The sequence below is a fragment of the Felis catus genome, chromosome D3, assembly GCF_018350175.1.
Source record: "Felis catus isolate Fca126 chromosome D3, F.catus_Fca126_mat1.0, whole genome shotgun sequence".
NCBI classification, from domain to species: Eukaryota; Metazoa; Chordata; class Mammalia; order Carnivora; family Felidae; genus Felis; species Felis catus.
In genome coordinates, this window is record NC_058379.1 from 75,631,073 (window position 1) to 75,645,801 (window position 14,729).

Below are 14,729 nucleotides of genomic sequence, written 5' to 3' on the forward strand. Positions count from 1 at the left end.
CTGCCCAGGAGACAGACATCCTTTCCCCAAGACTGACAGCCGGGCAGGGGTTGTTGCCTGGGGATCTTTTCCAACTCCCAACATTCTGTGATTTTATTGATCTTAGGAAATTTGAGTTAGGTTTGCTCAGAATTATTTGGTTAACATACCAGTTTTGTTGGTTTCAGCCTTTTGATAATATCAACACCTTTTTGTATTGGCGAAAGAAACATCATACAGAATCTAGAAAGTGTAATCAGCTTTTGAATTTCTTAAAATGTGATCTAACGTTACAATAATTATTAAGCAATCCAGGCCAACAGTGCTCACACGGTGAACATTTCTTTTCTGGAATTCTCAATAGTAAAGTTTAATCCAGAAAAGAAACTGGCCACCTACCTCGCCCTGCTTTACTGTTAAGCGCCTCTTTGCAGCCCCTACCGAGTACCTAGGATGTCAGGATCGTCTTTGGAGGTGATACGTTCGCCCTGGCGGGCTTCCTGTTTCTTGCGCATAGGCATAGCGCGTATGTCCGCTCATGTCTCTTTGTAGTGGTAAACATCAAAGGAATGCTGTTCACCCTCCTCTCTGAGATCCTGCTTTGTATCTACCCTCAGCTTGGAAAAAAGACTGGAGACCATTAGATGTTCAGTCAAAGATTTAAGCAATGTAGCAGTCACAAAAAAATTATAAGCAGAATTCTTTATAATCAGTTTACCTTTCTGTTTACCTTTCTGTTACAGTCAGAATGCCTAATGCATACTTATTTTCATCTAAAAGTTAAAATAATTATTCTTAGACTAATCATAGAAATATTTGTAAACTTTTTAAGAATTTTTAGTAAACACAATTCACTTTACACATGAAACATGCATACTTATTTAATTGGAGCAGGAAAAATCTTCATATAATTTCTTATGGGTATTTAAGTGTCAAATTTATTTAACTAGAGGGAGAAACTATGATGCATCTCTTACTGAGTAGCAAAATGCCCCTTCTGTACAGCTGATGTGTGGATCACATCCCACATTTTAATAAAAAGTCTTAACTAGTTTTCACAGTAGTCCCTGTAAAATGTACAGGAAGCTTACAACAGAAGTCATATTTAGGTTTTAGGGTTGGCAAAGGAATATAATATCACTATCCTATGAGAATAGTCTCACAGCTTGGAAAGATTTATTTCATCATGTATATATGCTTATATATAGCCTGGACAATGCCATGCCTATGATCTTTATAGAGAGAAAATAAGTATCCATTAATATAATTTTTGCATCAATACAAAATAACCATTGGCAGAACGTGCTGACTAGTAGATTGGTTCTAAAAGTATTGACCATGAGGTAAATTAACAGTACTGAGGTTATTTCAAACTAAAAATAATTATAAAAACTAAAAATAATTTTGCGATTTTCAGTTCTTTTGAGAATTCTATGGACAGAAGTGAATTTTGCTTCCTTTCAGATACACGTCCTTAAATGAAGCCTTTTTATGTGGCCTTACAAACAAATTATTACCTTTCATTTTTTTTTTTTTTAGCAAAAAAACAAAATGCCCAGCTCAGTCTTCTTTCTTGCCTTATCCTGAGCTTTGGGATGTGCGTTCAGTACTAGTTCTTGATAATTTGTTAACAAGGCGTTTTTAACACTTTGGACAGATGCACATACTGTTTTCAATCTTCACGGTTAATTATTCGATTTTGTATTTGATGCCAGAACACCCTGACTCCTAATCACTGCTCATTGTTGCAAGTCCATTATATTCTAACTGTTTGAGTGCTCCCATTGACCTTGAACTGACATTATAAGCTGTGTCTAATCTTTTCAGTCTATATTTCTAATGCTTCTTTTCTCTTTTCCTTTTTTTCTGATCCCTGTTTAGCATCACAATGGGGCTGCCTCTTAGCCCGGCTGCTGACTCCGCCCGCTCTGCGAGGCACGCCCTCTCACTCATTGCCACCGCCAGACCACCCGCCTTCATCACAACTATCGCCAAAGAGGTGAGGGAGCCTCTCTGGGTGCTCCACCTTCTCACTTAGAGGAATTATTAGACCTTGTGAGCTGAGGGTCCATATCCACCAATAATCTTTCCAGTTTGTTCTAGAACAACGCAAGCTAATAATCTCGTGCTGAAATGAATAGATACGAACTTGTGCCTGCACAGTGAATACCAGGCAATGCCTTCATTACCTGCACTTTTGTATTCATTTCTGTTCTCAAAGTTAACTCACTCGCAAATATTTGAAATTAATTTTTCAATCTGAAATATCGCAGGCTGATTCTAATTAAAATATGCTATAGGCATTCATATTTTACAAGTATAAATTCCTGCCTGTAATCAAAACTTAACTTATTTAACACTGGCTCTTCAACTGTAAACAAAAATGTAAGTCATAAACTTGCTAATGGTTTTTCCTATTACATGTCGCAGATAAAGACTTGAATGCCGATTGATTCCCACGTTCTTAGTGTTCTAACTAATTGCCCACATCTAACTGAAAAACTAGTAAAGAACAATGAGCCAATTATAGGATCTTTCCTATGGGTCTTAGTAGTGGGAGAACAAGGAAAGGGTGATCAGCTCCTATATTTTTTTTAAAGGTTTGTTCCATTTCAGCATGAATAATGTGCAGAGTTGGTGTCCGTGGGGTATGAGCTCTGTCTGAGTTGTTTTTCCTGTAGCTATGATGAATTTTTAAAATACTAAATAAATACCTCTGAGTCTGCCCTGATAACTTGAAGCCTACCGGGCCTGTGTCTGCCCCAGAGCCATCCTTAATAGGCATGCAGCAAATACTTGTGACGTGAAGGTAACTAGAAAGGAGGAAGGAAGGTCCTAATAGCCGGTTGTATCGGTTTATATGAAGTGATGGGACTTAGAATTCATACCTAAAATATGTGGAGTAAGGCTGTGTGTTTTTCCAAGTGTGTAAAGTGAGATTACACTGTATTTAAAATATGCATGTGTAATATTTTTATAATTTATAGATACTATATATTTATATGAAGTATATGTATGAATGAACAGATGTATTAGCCACGGAATTTTTTTTTACCAGTTTTTGTATCAGTTGAATATGCATAAGTAGTAATATTGAGAATACTGAATAAACCTTACATCAGTCTGACCACATACACAGGTCCTATAAATGCCAGGCATAAAACTGCCTCTTTAAAGAGTAAATAAGTATTTATGTTAATTGTGTTTTTGAAATTAATTTTCACCATTTCCTTATGAATATTTTTTAAGTTTATTTATTTATTTTGAGAGAGAGAATGCGGGCGCATGAGTGGGGGAGGGACGACAGAAAGAAAGGGAGACAGAATCCCAAGCAGGCTCCACGCTGTCAATACAGAACCTGATGCGGGGCTCAAACTGACATCATGACCTGAGCTGAAACCAAGAGTCAGATGCTTAACTGACCGAGCCACCCAAGCACCCCCACATATGAGTATTTTTAAATGAACTGTTAGAATAGCCGCGCCTTGGATTTACTGTACTCCAGCATTTGGTTAGAAAAGGTATTTTTTTAAATATTTTAATGTTAATGCTTTACGAATTGCCAGTTGACTCCCACGTTCTTAGTGTCCGACTATTTCAATGTAATAGTTAACATTTACTACTTTGTAAAAATAAGTTTACCACTTCGCTTAGAGTTTTGGAGTAAAATCCTGAAGTTCTTCTCACTGTTATTACTGACCCCTCCCCTGTCCTCATGCCCACTCCTCCATGGCTGGCCCAGCGCCCAGCACTGTTCTTCCTCCTCTGAATGATGAAGACTTACAGTCTGTATGGGAAGAAAAATCACATTGGACTTACATTCTTTACAGTGCCTGTTGTTTTTGGAGGTATATGGGAAATACAACACTTTATATGGGAAATACGACACTTACAATGATGCCTGTTAGACCGGAAGTGTTATATAAGCATCATTTACTGTTATTACTTGAGAGCAAGTCTCCTGTCTTTTGCCTGCTGGTATCTTCTAACTGCTGTCCACCTCAGCACCAGATCTACCAAATTCACAGACCTTCAGTCTGTCTTTGGAGAAATGTCATGGTAATGTTGTCTTAAGGTCTCATATGATACCCGGGAACTTACCGAAGTTTATCAGAGAATGCTCGTTGAGCTTTTACTGTACTAAATACTTTTCTTTTGCAATCAAGTGTTTTCTGACCCACCCCAAGAGGTTTGTTTCTGTTGATTCTCCTTTTTCCCCTACTGTATTAACAAGTGAAAAACAAACTGGTGGCTGGGAATTGAGAACTGAGTGGAGCGTCAATCATACCTACAGCACGGAACTGTTTCCACAGGTGCACAGACACACAGCTCTTGCAGCAAATACCCAGTCACAGCAGAGCGTGCACACAACAGCTCTTGCACGAGCTAAAGGGGAAGTTCTGAGAGTCATTGAGATTCTTATTGAAAAGATGCCCACAGATGTTGTGGATCTTCTCGTAGAGGTAAGAATATCCTGCTGTAAATGTGGCAGCAACAGCCTAAATCAGATAGGTCAGCGCAGTATAGAAATCAGCATTTTTATTTCCAGCATCTCAAAACGAAAGAGAGACGATTAAACGAATTAGCTTTTGTACCATTTCACAGGACCTTATTCAAATATTGTTAACAAATCAAAATAATCGTTGTGTACGCTTACCATTCACAGGGAAGTAGTCTATGTTGGAGTAATTCTTAGAAGAGTATGTCCTCTTTAATGCCTTCCATTATGAATCAAACAATACATGTAGTGTGTTTGAATAAAAGCCACCCGTATTGTAGATAAATCTGAATCGCCTTTGAAGTCAACAAGTCTTGTTTCTTCCTTTTACTGTTCTTTCTTTTGTTTTTTTACAGGTAGGAGAAAGAATAGTTGATAGTATAAAGTAAATCTCCTGTAGCTTTAGTAAATATAGTGTAGTTTTAAAGTAAATATTGCGATCAAACTGTCTAGAATTTTCATGCAAATGAGGCCTAAGTGAATAATTTAAATTTTGGAAAATTAAGTATTTGAAATTAACTTTACATATGTATCTTTTCTATAAAGGTTATGGACATCATTATGTACTGCCTTGAAGGATCTTTAGTTAAAAAGAAAGGTCTTCAAGAATGTTTCCCAGCCATCTGCAGGTAAAGAAACCTTCAGTAGCATGCAAGATAAATAATTTTTTCTGTTTGTTTTAAGGAAATGCCATCAAATCATCATCATTTTTTAATTTATTTTTAAACGTTTATATATATATATATATATACACACTCATATACATATATACATGTACATATATGTATATGTGTATACTTTTAAAGTTTATTTATTTATTTTGAGAAAGAGAGAGAAAGAGCAGGGGGAGGGACAGAGAGAGAGAATCCCAAGTAGGCTCAGCATGGAGCCCACTATGGGACTCAAACTCACAAACCATGAGATCATGACCTGAGCCGAAATCAAGAGTTGGACGCTTAACTGACTGAGCCACCCAGGCATCCCTATGTATTTATTTTTGGGAGAGAGAGAGAGCACACAAGCAGGGGAGGGGCAGAGAGAGAATCCCAGGCAGGCTCCACGCTGTCAGCGTGGAACCTGACATGGGGCTCGAACCCACGAACTGTGAGATCATGACCTGAGCCAAAATCAAGAGTCAGATGCTTAACTGACTGAGCTACCCTGGTGCCCCTCAAATAAATAATTTTTACTAACGAATTATTTTTGAAAAATTTTCGCAGGATGAGTTTGTAGTCTGATGCCTGCTTACATTCTGAAAACAAGGCAGCTTACAGTCAAAAACACAAATGTGATAGAACCACTATTTGAAATTGGGTCATGAAGAGATTTTTCTCAAACCTTAAAAAAATGAGTAAGAGATAGCATCTATGGAATATGTGTGTGCTCTCACATTCATTACTCAAATTAACATTTCCATTAAGAAGAGAGTCTAGGAAGCCTCTGACTTAGGAGAGAAGATACACTTTTCAGCCAAGGGAAACCTTTATGCCACATTTTCACTGGTAAATTTCTTTTTTTAATATAAAGATAGCAATTTCCTATGGTACTACTAAGTGTAGGTGTTTTTCCCTGGGAGAAAACTGGCCAAGAGCAGCAAAAACTTTTATAAACAATGTTGCATATGTTAAGCACAACCAATAATTTTAGATGTCTATAGCATTTAACTGTTATGAAATGAAAGTTTTTAAAATGTCAAATGTAGTCATGTTTATTTTTCCTTTAAAGTAGTTTTTGGTTCTTAAAATGTTTATAGCTTGGGGAACATTTTGTTAATTTTTTTTTTTTTTTTTAACTCCAAGGGGTCAGTGGAAACAGTGCTTAAGTCTATTGAAAATCATGGTTTTTTGTAGAAAATAGAACCACCAGTTAGTCATCGTTACATAATGTTTTTCCTTTTAAGACCAGTTTAGTGATTTCCTTACTTATTTTTTGCTTTTACTTTCCATTTTGCTTTCTCTGAGCGTACGGTAGCAAAAAGCTTTATTTTAGGCTGTAAGCTTAAATTTTTGCCTGAGCGTAGTGATGTTACATGATGCGTAGTTATGTCTTCTGTACCTCCTGGCATTTGAGCAAGTCTTTGCTGAATTAATTGTACTCCGTGAGTCTTCCAATATCTACAGTAGACTTTATATTGTAGTCTCGTCATTTTGCTGTTGCTGAGTCATAGCACCCAGAAATGAAACCAAGAACACCTACACGAAAAGATTATGCTGGAATATATATGTGTACAGATATGTATTTTCTTGTGGTACAGATTAGGCATGTTAGAACGCAGTAATTTTTTAACACCATGCCACATTAATTCTGGTTTGTGTTCCTTTTGTTAAAAATCGTATGTATAAAATCTTGTCATGCGGTTAATTGATAAGAGTACATGTAGCTGTTATATTCCCAGTCACTCGTTCTCTAAGGACATGCCTATGTGAAATTGACACTGGGGTGTCACTTTACAGATGTGATTATTGTAGAGCTGAATGTTAGCAAAGCCTTCCTTATGGCGTCCATCATGGCGAAGTAAATAAGCGTCCTGAAGTTAACGTGACAAAATTGTTCGGTGTTTAAAGGGCCTGTCTTTGCCCTTGCTGGAATCCTGCCTCCCTCCCAAGCAGCACCCTCAGTTCCTTCAGTCGCCCTAGTTTACTGGAGTCCGCTTTTTTTGCTGGTATCTCATTGCCAAAGAGTAAGGGTTCTGCTGGATTGCTAAGGAGGCATGCTCAGTAGCAGGTTTTTCTGATTTGGCAGAAAGCAATTGTGTTTTGTTTATTAATTTAATAACGTGTATTGCACACCTACTGTGTATCAAGTATAGCTAGGCCCTGGGGCTACCATGAGGAATGAGATGGTATCCTCAGGGAGCCCACAGGGTCTAATAAGGTCAGTGCTTATTAAGGTAAATAATTCCAGGGTGCTGTGTTATGTGCTAGAGTAGAATTACAGACCAGAGAGAGGGTTGGGGATATGGAAGGCTTAGAAAGTTTCACAGATGAGAAAGCAGAATAATAATAATAACAACAACAATAACAATAATAATAATAATTAATAATAATAATAATAGAATCTGAGGAAGTTTCATAAAAGGGAAGGCAGACTAATAATGATCTCCTTTCTATTAAAGGAGAAAAATGTTTTGATAAAAGTGGCTGCCAAACAATTAGAAGGATTTGTCTCCCACAAGGGTTTGAGTCGGTGGGGGCAGAAGTGGTGATGGGTTCTGGGAGAGCTTCACAGAAGAGTTAGTGGGGTGAGCTTCACAGAAGGAACAGGAGTGTGCCATCAGGAATTGCAGAAAGAACCAGACCAGTAGATGTCTGGAGATACAAAAGTATAGCGAGAGTTTGGCAAATGCTGGGTGGTAGTGGCCGGAATGTAGGTTGAGGATGAAAGTCTAACATAGTGCCAGAGTCTAGGGCTTTGAATTCCATACAAAGGAATTTGGCCATTATTCTGTAAGTAATGGAGAATCAACAGAGTTTCAGTGAAAACATGTAATTCTTTGGCCAGAATGTAGTTGATAAGACACAATCGTATGAAACTTCAGATTTATAACAAACAGTTGTTAGCTACCTCTTAAGAAATTATGTTAGATATTACTACAGCTGTGAATATATAAGCTACATAGGCCCATTTATGTGACAGTCAACCCATAAGCAAAGAAAGATGATTAACAATATAAGGTTGTGGATTATACTAAATGTTTGTTAGAGGAGGCAATAAATTATGGAGGACTTCAGAGAACATTAAGCTCAGATGGGACCTCAGATGTTTTACAGATGCCATGCTGCCTATTGGCTGATCTGTACTAGGTTGATAAATGAACAAAAACAAAGATATCAACATATCAACAGAAGTTAAAATTATTTTATTGAGTATCTGCCACATCTATGCCATTGTACTGGGTGCCTTACAGCGCTTATGAGCCCTCTACTTATAAGTGCCCTTCACTAAATATGAAACTGCAGTCAAAGTCAATGATGTGAATATCTGTGGCCCAGTCAGGTGGCATTTGTTTTTAAAATCTTTATATAATGTAGTCTTTTTTTTTGTTCATTTTTCTTCTTTCCTTTACCCGATTATAAAGACGCTATGGGTTTTAGCTTAGGCTAACTTCTGTAATGTTGCGATATACCAGTATTTAGTTGTTATGGTTGGTAGATCAAATCTTAAAAAGGTGTTAAAAAAAACCTTCATTTAATGTTATTTTTAAATGACATATTCGTCAAAGCACCCAGGAGAATGCTCGTGATTTAGATATTCAGAGAATGTTAGTTTCCTATGGGTCTCTCTATCTTAACAATAATGTAAACACAAAAAAACGTATATAAGAAATTAGTTAATAAAGATTTGAAAGTATTTTATAGGCATAAAGAGTATACAGAATGGCATTATTTTCATATATGTAAAAATGGGTTTACTTCTCAAAATATTAAATAATTTTTAATCAATATTACAAAGGTGAGTCTAACATCTAAAGTTAGGAGCTAATGTAGTATTCTGAAGCCATCAAATATTTAAAAATTGAAAGTACTTTGACTTGGGTTATACATAAAATTCAGTTTTCTGTGAGTACTGCAAGGAAGTAGCATCATCAAACGCTGAATAAGCCTGAGATTGGTTTTCTTGGCTTTTTGTTTTGTTTTTTAAACTTGACTGATATGCATCTGTGTTTTGAATTTTCAGGTCAGGATTTTAAATTTTTAATTAAAATTAACACTCTAACATTGAATTGGCAGTTTCTCTAAGATTTTCCTTATTGTTGGCAATTTGGCAGTTATTTCGCAGATTGCATGTTACAATAAAATTTCCATTTTACTGTTGTCCTGAAAGTCTTGGGTTTTAGCTTAGGGTGATCTCTGTATGTTGTTATATACCAAGAGTCCATCTTATTCGGGTTTGCTTATTGATTCATTTATTCATTCAGATTTATTAATGGTTATATAACTCCACATGTAATTTAATGAATGGTGAATTCACCTACTCAGTTATATTGTTAGCCGAATTTCTTTGTTCTGTGACATATTTATTCAAACCTATTTATTTAAAGTTTATTTATCTTGAGAGAGAGTGCCACGCATGCATGCAGATGGGGGAAGGTGCAGAGAGAGATAGAGAGAGAATCCCACGCAGCCTCTGCACACACTGTAAGCTCGGAGCCCAATGCGGAGCCCATCCCACCAACTGTGAGATCGTGACCTGAGCTGAAATCAAGAGTGGGGCACTCAAGCGACTGAGCCACCCCTGCGCCCCTATTCAAAACATATTTAAGATTTAAGTTACAAATTGTAAATTCACTGAAAGAAAGAAGGAGCAATACAAAAAGTTTGATTTTCCTAATTTTGTTTAAATAATAGCTTTTCTGTTAACTGTTAAAAGTTTTTTCAATATCGTCTGCTTGAAAGTAGAAATGCATTAGAACACATGCCAGCAAAATTTGATAGACACTCCTCCTTATCACTGACCGAAAAAACCCATTTGCTGATTTTATTAAAACATGAGGTTACAGCAAGGTATAAAAGCATAATTTGCTAAAGGTAAGCCCTAAATTTGAATTAAATTTTTTTTTTTCAACGTTTATTTATTTTTGGGACAGAGAGAGACAGAGCATGAACGGGGGAGGGGCAGAGAGAGAGGGAGACACAGAATCGGAAACAGGCTCCAGGCTCTGAGCCATCAGCCCAGAGCCCGACGCGGGGCTCGAACTCACGGACCGCGAGATCGTGACCTGGCTGAAGTCGGACGCTCAACCGACTGCGCCACCCAGGCGCCCCGGTAAGCCCTAAATTTGAATGTAAGCTTAGTAGCTAGTGTGCAAAGAGGGGCAGACCACCCATCCCTAGGTGTTCGTATGATTGAACAGTTATTCAAAACAAGCATAACTCTAAGCTTGAGATCAGGATGCAACTGAGAGTCTTCATATAAAAGACAAAACATATATGCAGTTTATAGACCCTGCAGTTTTGGAGATTTCGTGACTCTCGAGAATGTGTTAGAAGGACGCTCACACAACTAAATATTAAACAAAGTATGATCAGTGCTCATTAGTTGAGAGAACTAGGGGTGCCTAGTCAGTTGAGCAGTCGACTTTGGCTCAGGTCATGATCTCACAGCTCGTGAGTTCTAGCCCCACGTCAGGCCCTGTGCTGACAGCTCGGAGCCTGGAGCCTGCTTCAGATTCTGTGCCTCCCTCTCTCTCTGCCCCAACCCACTCGCATTCTGTCTCTGTCTCTCTCAAAAATAAATAAAAACATTAAAAAAAAAAAAAAAAGATTAGTTGAGAGAACTAAGGACCCAGCTGAGAAGGTGAAATGTGAAAACCAGCATGGAGTACGCACTCCCAGTCAGGCCCCGGGGGGAGTAATGGTCTCTAAGTGTGGTTCCTAGACTGTCTTCAAGAGAATTATCTGATTTCTAGGATCCACCTGAGAGACACTACCTCAGCCTGGTGCGAAGCCTGGGAAGCTATACTGAGCAGCCTGGTGATTGTTAAATACATTCGCGTTTGAAAACGAGTACTCTAATAATCCAAATTGAGAAACACAAAACCTGAGTCCTTGTTCTTGATGACCATGTTCTGTTATACAAAACCGTGGACCCTTGAATGTTTATTGGTTTGTATATCGAATAAACTCAGAGGAACTCCAAGGAAGCACCTGAAGACACTCCTTCACTTCCTCGGTTCTAGTCATGCACCATTAGTTTTTAGAGTTGCCCTTAGACCGCATCACACAGTGCCTTCCAAAGACATTAACTTCCCACTGGTCACTGATTGGCTTTTATCTAAAACTCATTTGGAAAAAAAGAAAAAAAGAAAACTTAGGAGCTAGTTTAAAAAACACATAGTCCATCAAAACGCGTGTTCCATTTATTCCTCTACATGTTCTAATTTATATGCCAAGAGTAAATTAAACCGTCAGAGAGCTGCCTTGTTCGGACCGCATGTCTGGTCTCCTTTGCAGTTCTGTGCCCAAGTTCCTCTTCAGCATCATGCCTGCAGTCACGTTGAAGAATCTTCCAAGAGGGTGTCATATGAAGATCGCCGGTGCATTGATTGTAGGGATCAATGCTGATGTCCCCAGCACTTTGCTTACTGTTCCTTCTGTGAAGACTCAGGACATATCTTTTAAACTCGGATAACAAGCACTTTTTGTTCGTTTTGTCCTAAGGAGCCAGTATGTGTATTGTTTTTTGTGTCTGTTCTTTCTTCTACATAACCAGGGTTAATTTTGCTTTGGCCCTTAGGTAGCTCAAAGCCAGATCTTTGCCTGATTTTCAGTAAGTCATGAAAGTGACTTACGTCACCCATATTATATCTTTCCTCGTCGTCACACCTCAGATGGCTTTCTTTTCTGCCTTTTTACTGGATTATGGTGTTCCATATAAGCTTCCCTAAGTCCTTTGTGTAGTATGTGACTATATGTATGTGTGTATGTGAAATGGACACATATCTTAAATTTTACTTCAAAAGCCATGGAAACAAAAATAATTGTATGCATAATACCAGTGATGATTATCTTCTAAACATTTTTTAAAAAGTCTTTCTATTAACTGCAGTATCCTAGATCTTCGTGGAGTAGTTTATGTATCTGTAGATACTCTCCTATATTATTTAGTGAAAGATCCAAAAATCACATTATTTTAACTGCTGTATAAACTTTATAGTCATAGATTTAAATATTTCCTAATAATTCACATTTTGGTTCCAGGGATGTTATTAATAATATAGAAGCATCCATTAATAATAGAAGAAAATTACTTAAATTTCACTGCCCTTGAGAGACTGTAGCACACACATCCTTCAAAGAACCGTTACACAAAATAGTTCTGCCAGATTTTTCATCACTATAACAAATAAGGCTATATTATTATATAGGAAATACACTGCATTCTTTTTAGAACACAGATACATTATCAGTAAGATTCTTCAAACAGTGAATTACTTTTATATTTATGAATGAGCCAAATCAGAGGTACAGTCAGGTAACTTATTTAAGAAATGAATTCCTCCAGATTCTCGCCTGTCTCGCTGGCCTTTGCTTCGCCATCATCAGGCTTCTACATGAGGCCTCATTCGGCCCTCTGGGTAATTGTTGTTAGAGGCAGAAGTCCAGAGGGTTCTGAGTAATTTACATTTAATTGTCTGGACTAGAAAAAATACAGCATCCTTAGTTAAAAATGCCCTAGATACTAAGAAAGTAGAACCGATTTTTTTCAAGGAGTGGAGGATATGCATCACTGAAGTTTCTTCAGAATTTCCTTTTTAAAATGTAGTTACCAACTGCTATGTTGCTGAACTTGAATATCCTTGTGAAGTCCCTCATACAACAGACCATCAGCAACACTGAGCATGCCATGTTTGATTCGGTTTGATTAATCAACCTCTGTTGGTCACCGTATAAACACTGACTCATTCTACATGGCTATATTTGATACAGTAGCCTAAAAAATCAAAGTGCAGAAATGCACAGGTGTTCCTGAACTAAGAGAAAAACAGTATACCACACATACGTGCGACATGTACTTGTTCTAAAGTGAATACAGGTGTGTTACTCATTTTGTAAAAATATTCTTTTGCTAGTATCAGAATAAAAAAAATTAAGCTCTTGGAAGCTACTGCCTATCAAAGCTCCATTAGGAAAGAAAAGAAAATACCTCCGGAAATATAACGTAATTATAATGTGATGTTTAAATTTAAGACTGTTTTATTACGTTCTTGTGTACCAGTAGTGACAAAATGCATAGCACACAAAGGATTAGGGATTTAATAATGAAATTGTGAGTTGATGAGAAAATATGATTATATTTGGAGATATAAAAAGTTCCAGGATTTTTTCATAGCAAAAATTACATACATATGCCTCTAAATGCAATTTTTAGTCACGACTCCTCAGTTATGCACATTATAAGTAGTTTGGAGGGGCTTTTGTATCTACTTCCTTTAGAGTGCCCTTAGCAAAAAGTAACCAAAAGCCGTACGCCCCAGAATTCCCGGATAGATCCTTATTTCATGCATTTTTATTTTAAGTTGAAGCAATTGATTTGAAATATAACTAAGAGTGATTCAACTTTTATGCTTTTGAAAGACTTGTCAAATAAATTCACAGATTCAAAAGAAATCTTTTGCTGGGCTCTGTCCCCATTTTTGGTTCAGAAAGTATGAACTCTTGACATAGGCACTCCATAGCGGAGGGTGGATAATGATACCGGCTCTGCCACTTAATATGTTAAGTCCTTAATTTCCACAAAATAAACGACACGTGTCATTTCACCTAAGCAGTGGCCTGGCTGCATTATTTTCATAGAATGACAAGTTGTAGAATGGTGAACCTGAAAAGGACCTTATGTCACACATTACGTACTCCTGTCCTTCATTTTACAAACGGACAAATGTATGACTTTTTGTGCTGACAGTGAGACGAAAATAAAGCCCAGCTCTGCTCAACAGATCCCACACCTGCTCTGTGTCCTGCAGAGGAGAGAGTCCACGGGCGTGCACACATCAGGCGACACACAGAGTTGGGCCATCTTATCAGAGGGCGACATGGCTCCTGTTGTGTTCCAGGCGCTGGTCTCTTCCTGCCTCACTCTCATTCCATCCTCTTTCCCCATCTTGGACTGTGCTCTCTGGAGGACCCTGCTGTCACTGTGTCTTCTCTTCCCCCTGGCACCTAGTCCTCAGCCTGGACGCAGGCTCTGTTATCTCCCATTGAACAGTCCTCCCTTCCCTCCACCTATCACCTGTGTGCTGCCTGGTCTCTCTTCTCTCCTCTGCTAGGAAAAGGAGTCTGTACTCTATTTTGTCACCTCTCGTGCCCTCTTGGCCCACTCTGATCTGATACTTGCCCCCACTATTTTGCTTACCTCTCTCTCTATCCCTCTGGTTAAACTTTTTTGATTGTCCAATGTTTTTTAGTCTTCAGGGACTCTCAAACTTTCTGGTCTCAGAACTCCTTAAAAAGCAAAGACCCAAAAGAGTTATTTGAAACACTGAATGCAGTTCATGTTGATATAACAACATATTTTTATGAAAAATAACTACTTTGCAAAACAAACCAAAACAAAAACCCTGAAAAAGTAGCATTGCTTAACATTTTTATAGATTTCTTTCATGTCTGGCTTAATAGGAGACAGGTGGATTTTCACATCTCTGCCCGTCTTTAATCTGTTGCCATATGTTGTTTTAATTGAAGTACGTGGTGAAAAATCTGGCCTCACATAGACATAGAGTTGAAAACAGGAGGAACATTTCTTTTTTAAA

At 37.8% G+C, this 14,729-nt stretch overlaps 1 protein-coding gene across 8 annotated transcripts in view; it reads left to right on the plus strand.

Annotated features, from left to right (window-relative positions):
- WDR7 (WD repeat domain 7) overlaps nucleotides 1-14,729 on the plus strand; it is a 354,920-nt gene that overhangs the window by 254,228 nt on the left and 85,963 nt on the right. For 6 of the 8 annotated variants that reach the window (XM_045042404.1, XM_045042403.1, XM_006938939.4 and 3 more), the window contains 3 exons: nucleotides 1,861-1,978; nucleotides 4,293-4,442; nucleotides 5,024-5,106. In XM_045042404.1, the coding sequence (XP_044898339.1) occupies nucleotides 1,861-1,978; nucleotides 4,293-4,442; nucleotides 5,024-5,106 (351 nt within the window). Of the gene's footprint in view, nucleotides 1-1,860; nucleotides 1,979-4,292; nucleotides 4,443-5,023; nucleotides 5,107-10,886; nucleotides 11,363-11,430; nucleotides 13,745-14,729 lie in introns of those variants that run through there. The other 2 variants (XM_045042405.1, XM_045042406.1) reach the window with 2 other exon arrangements.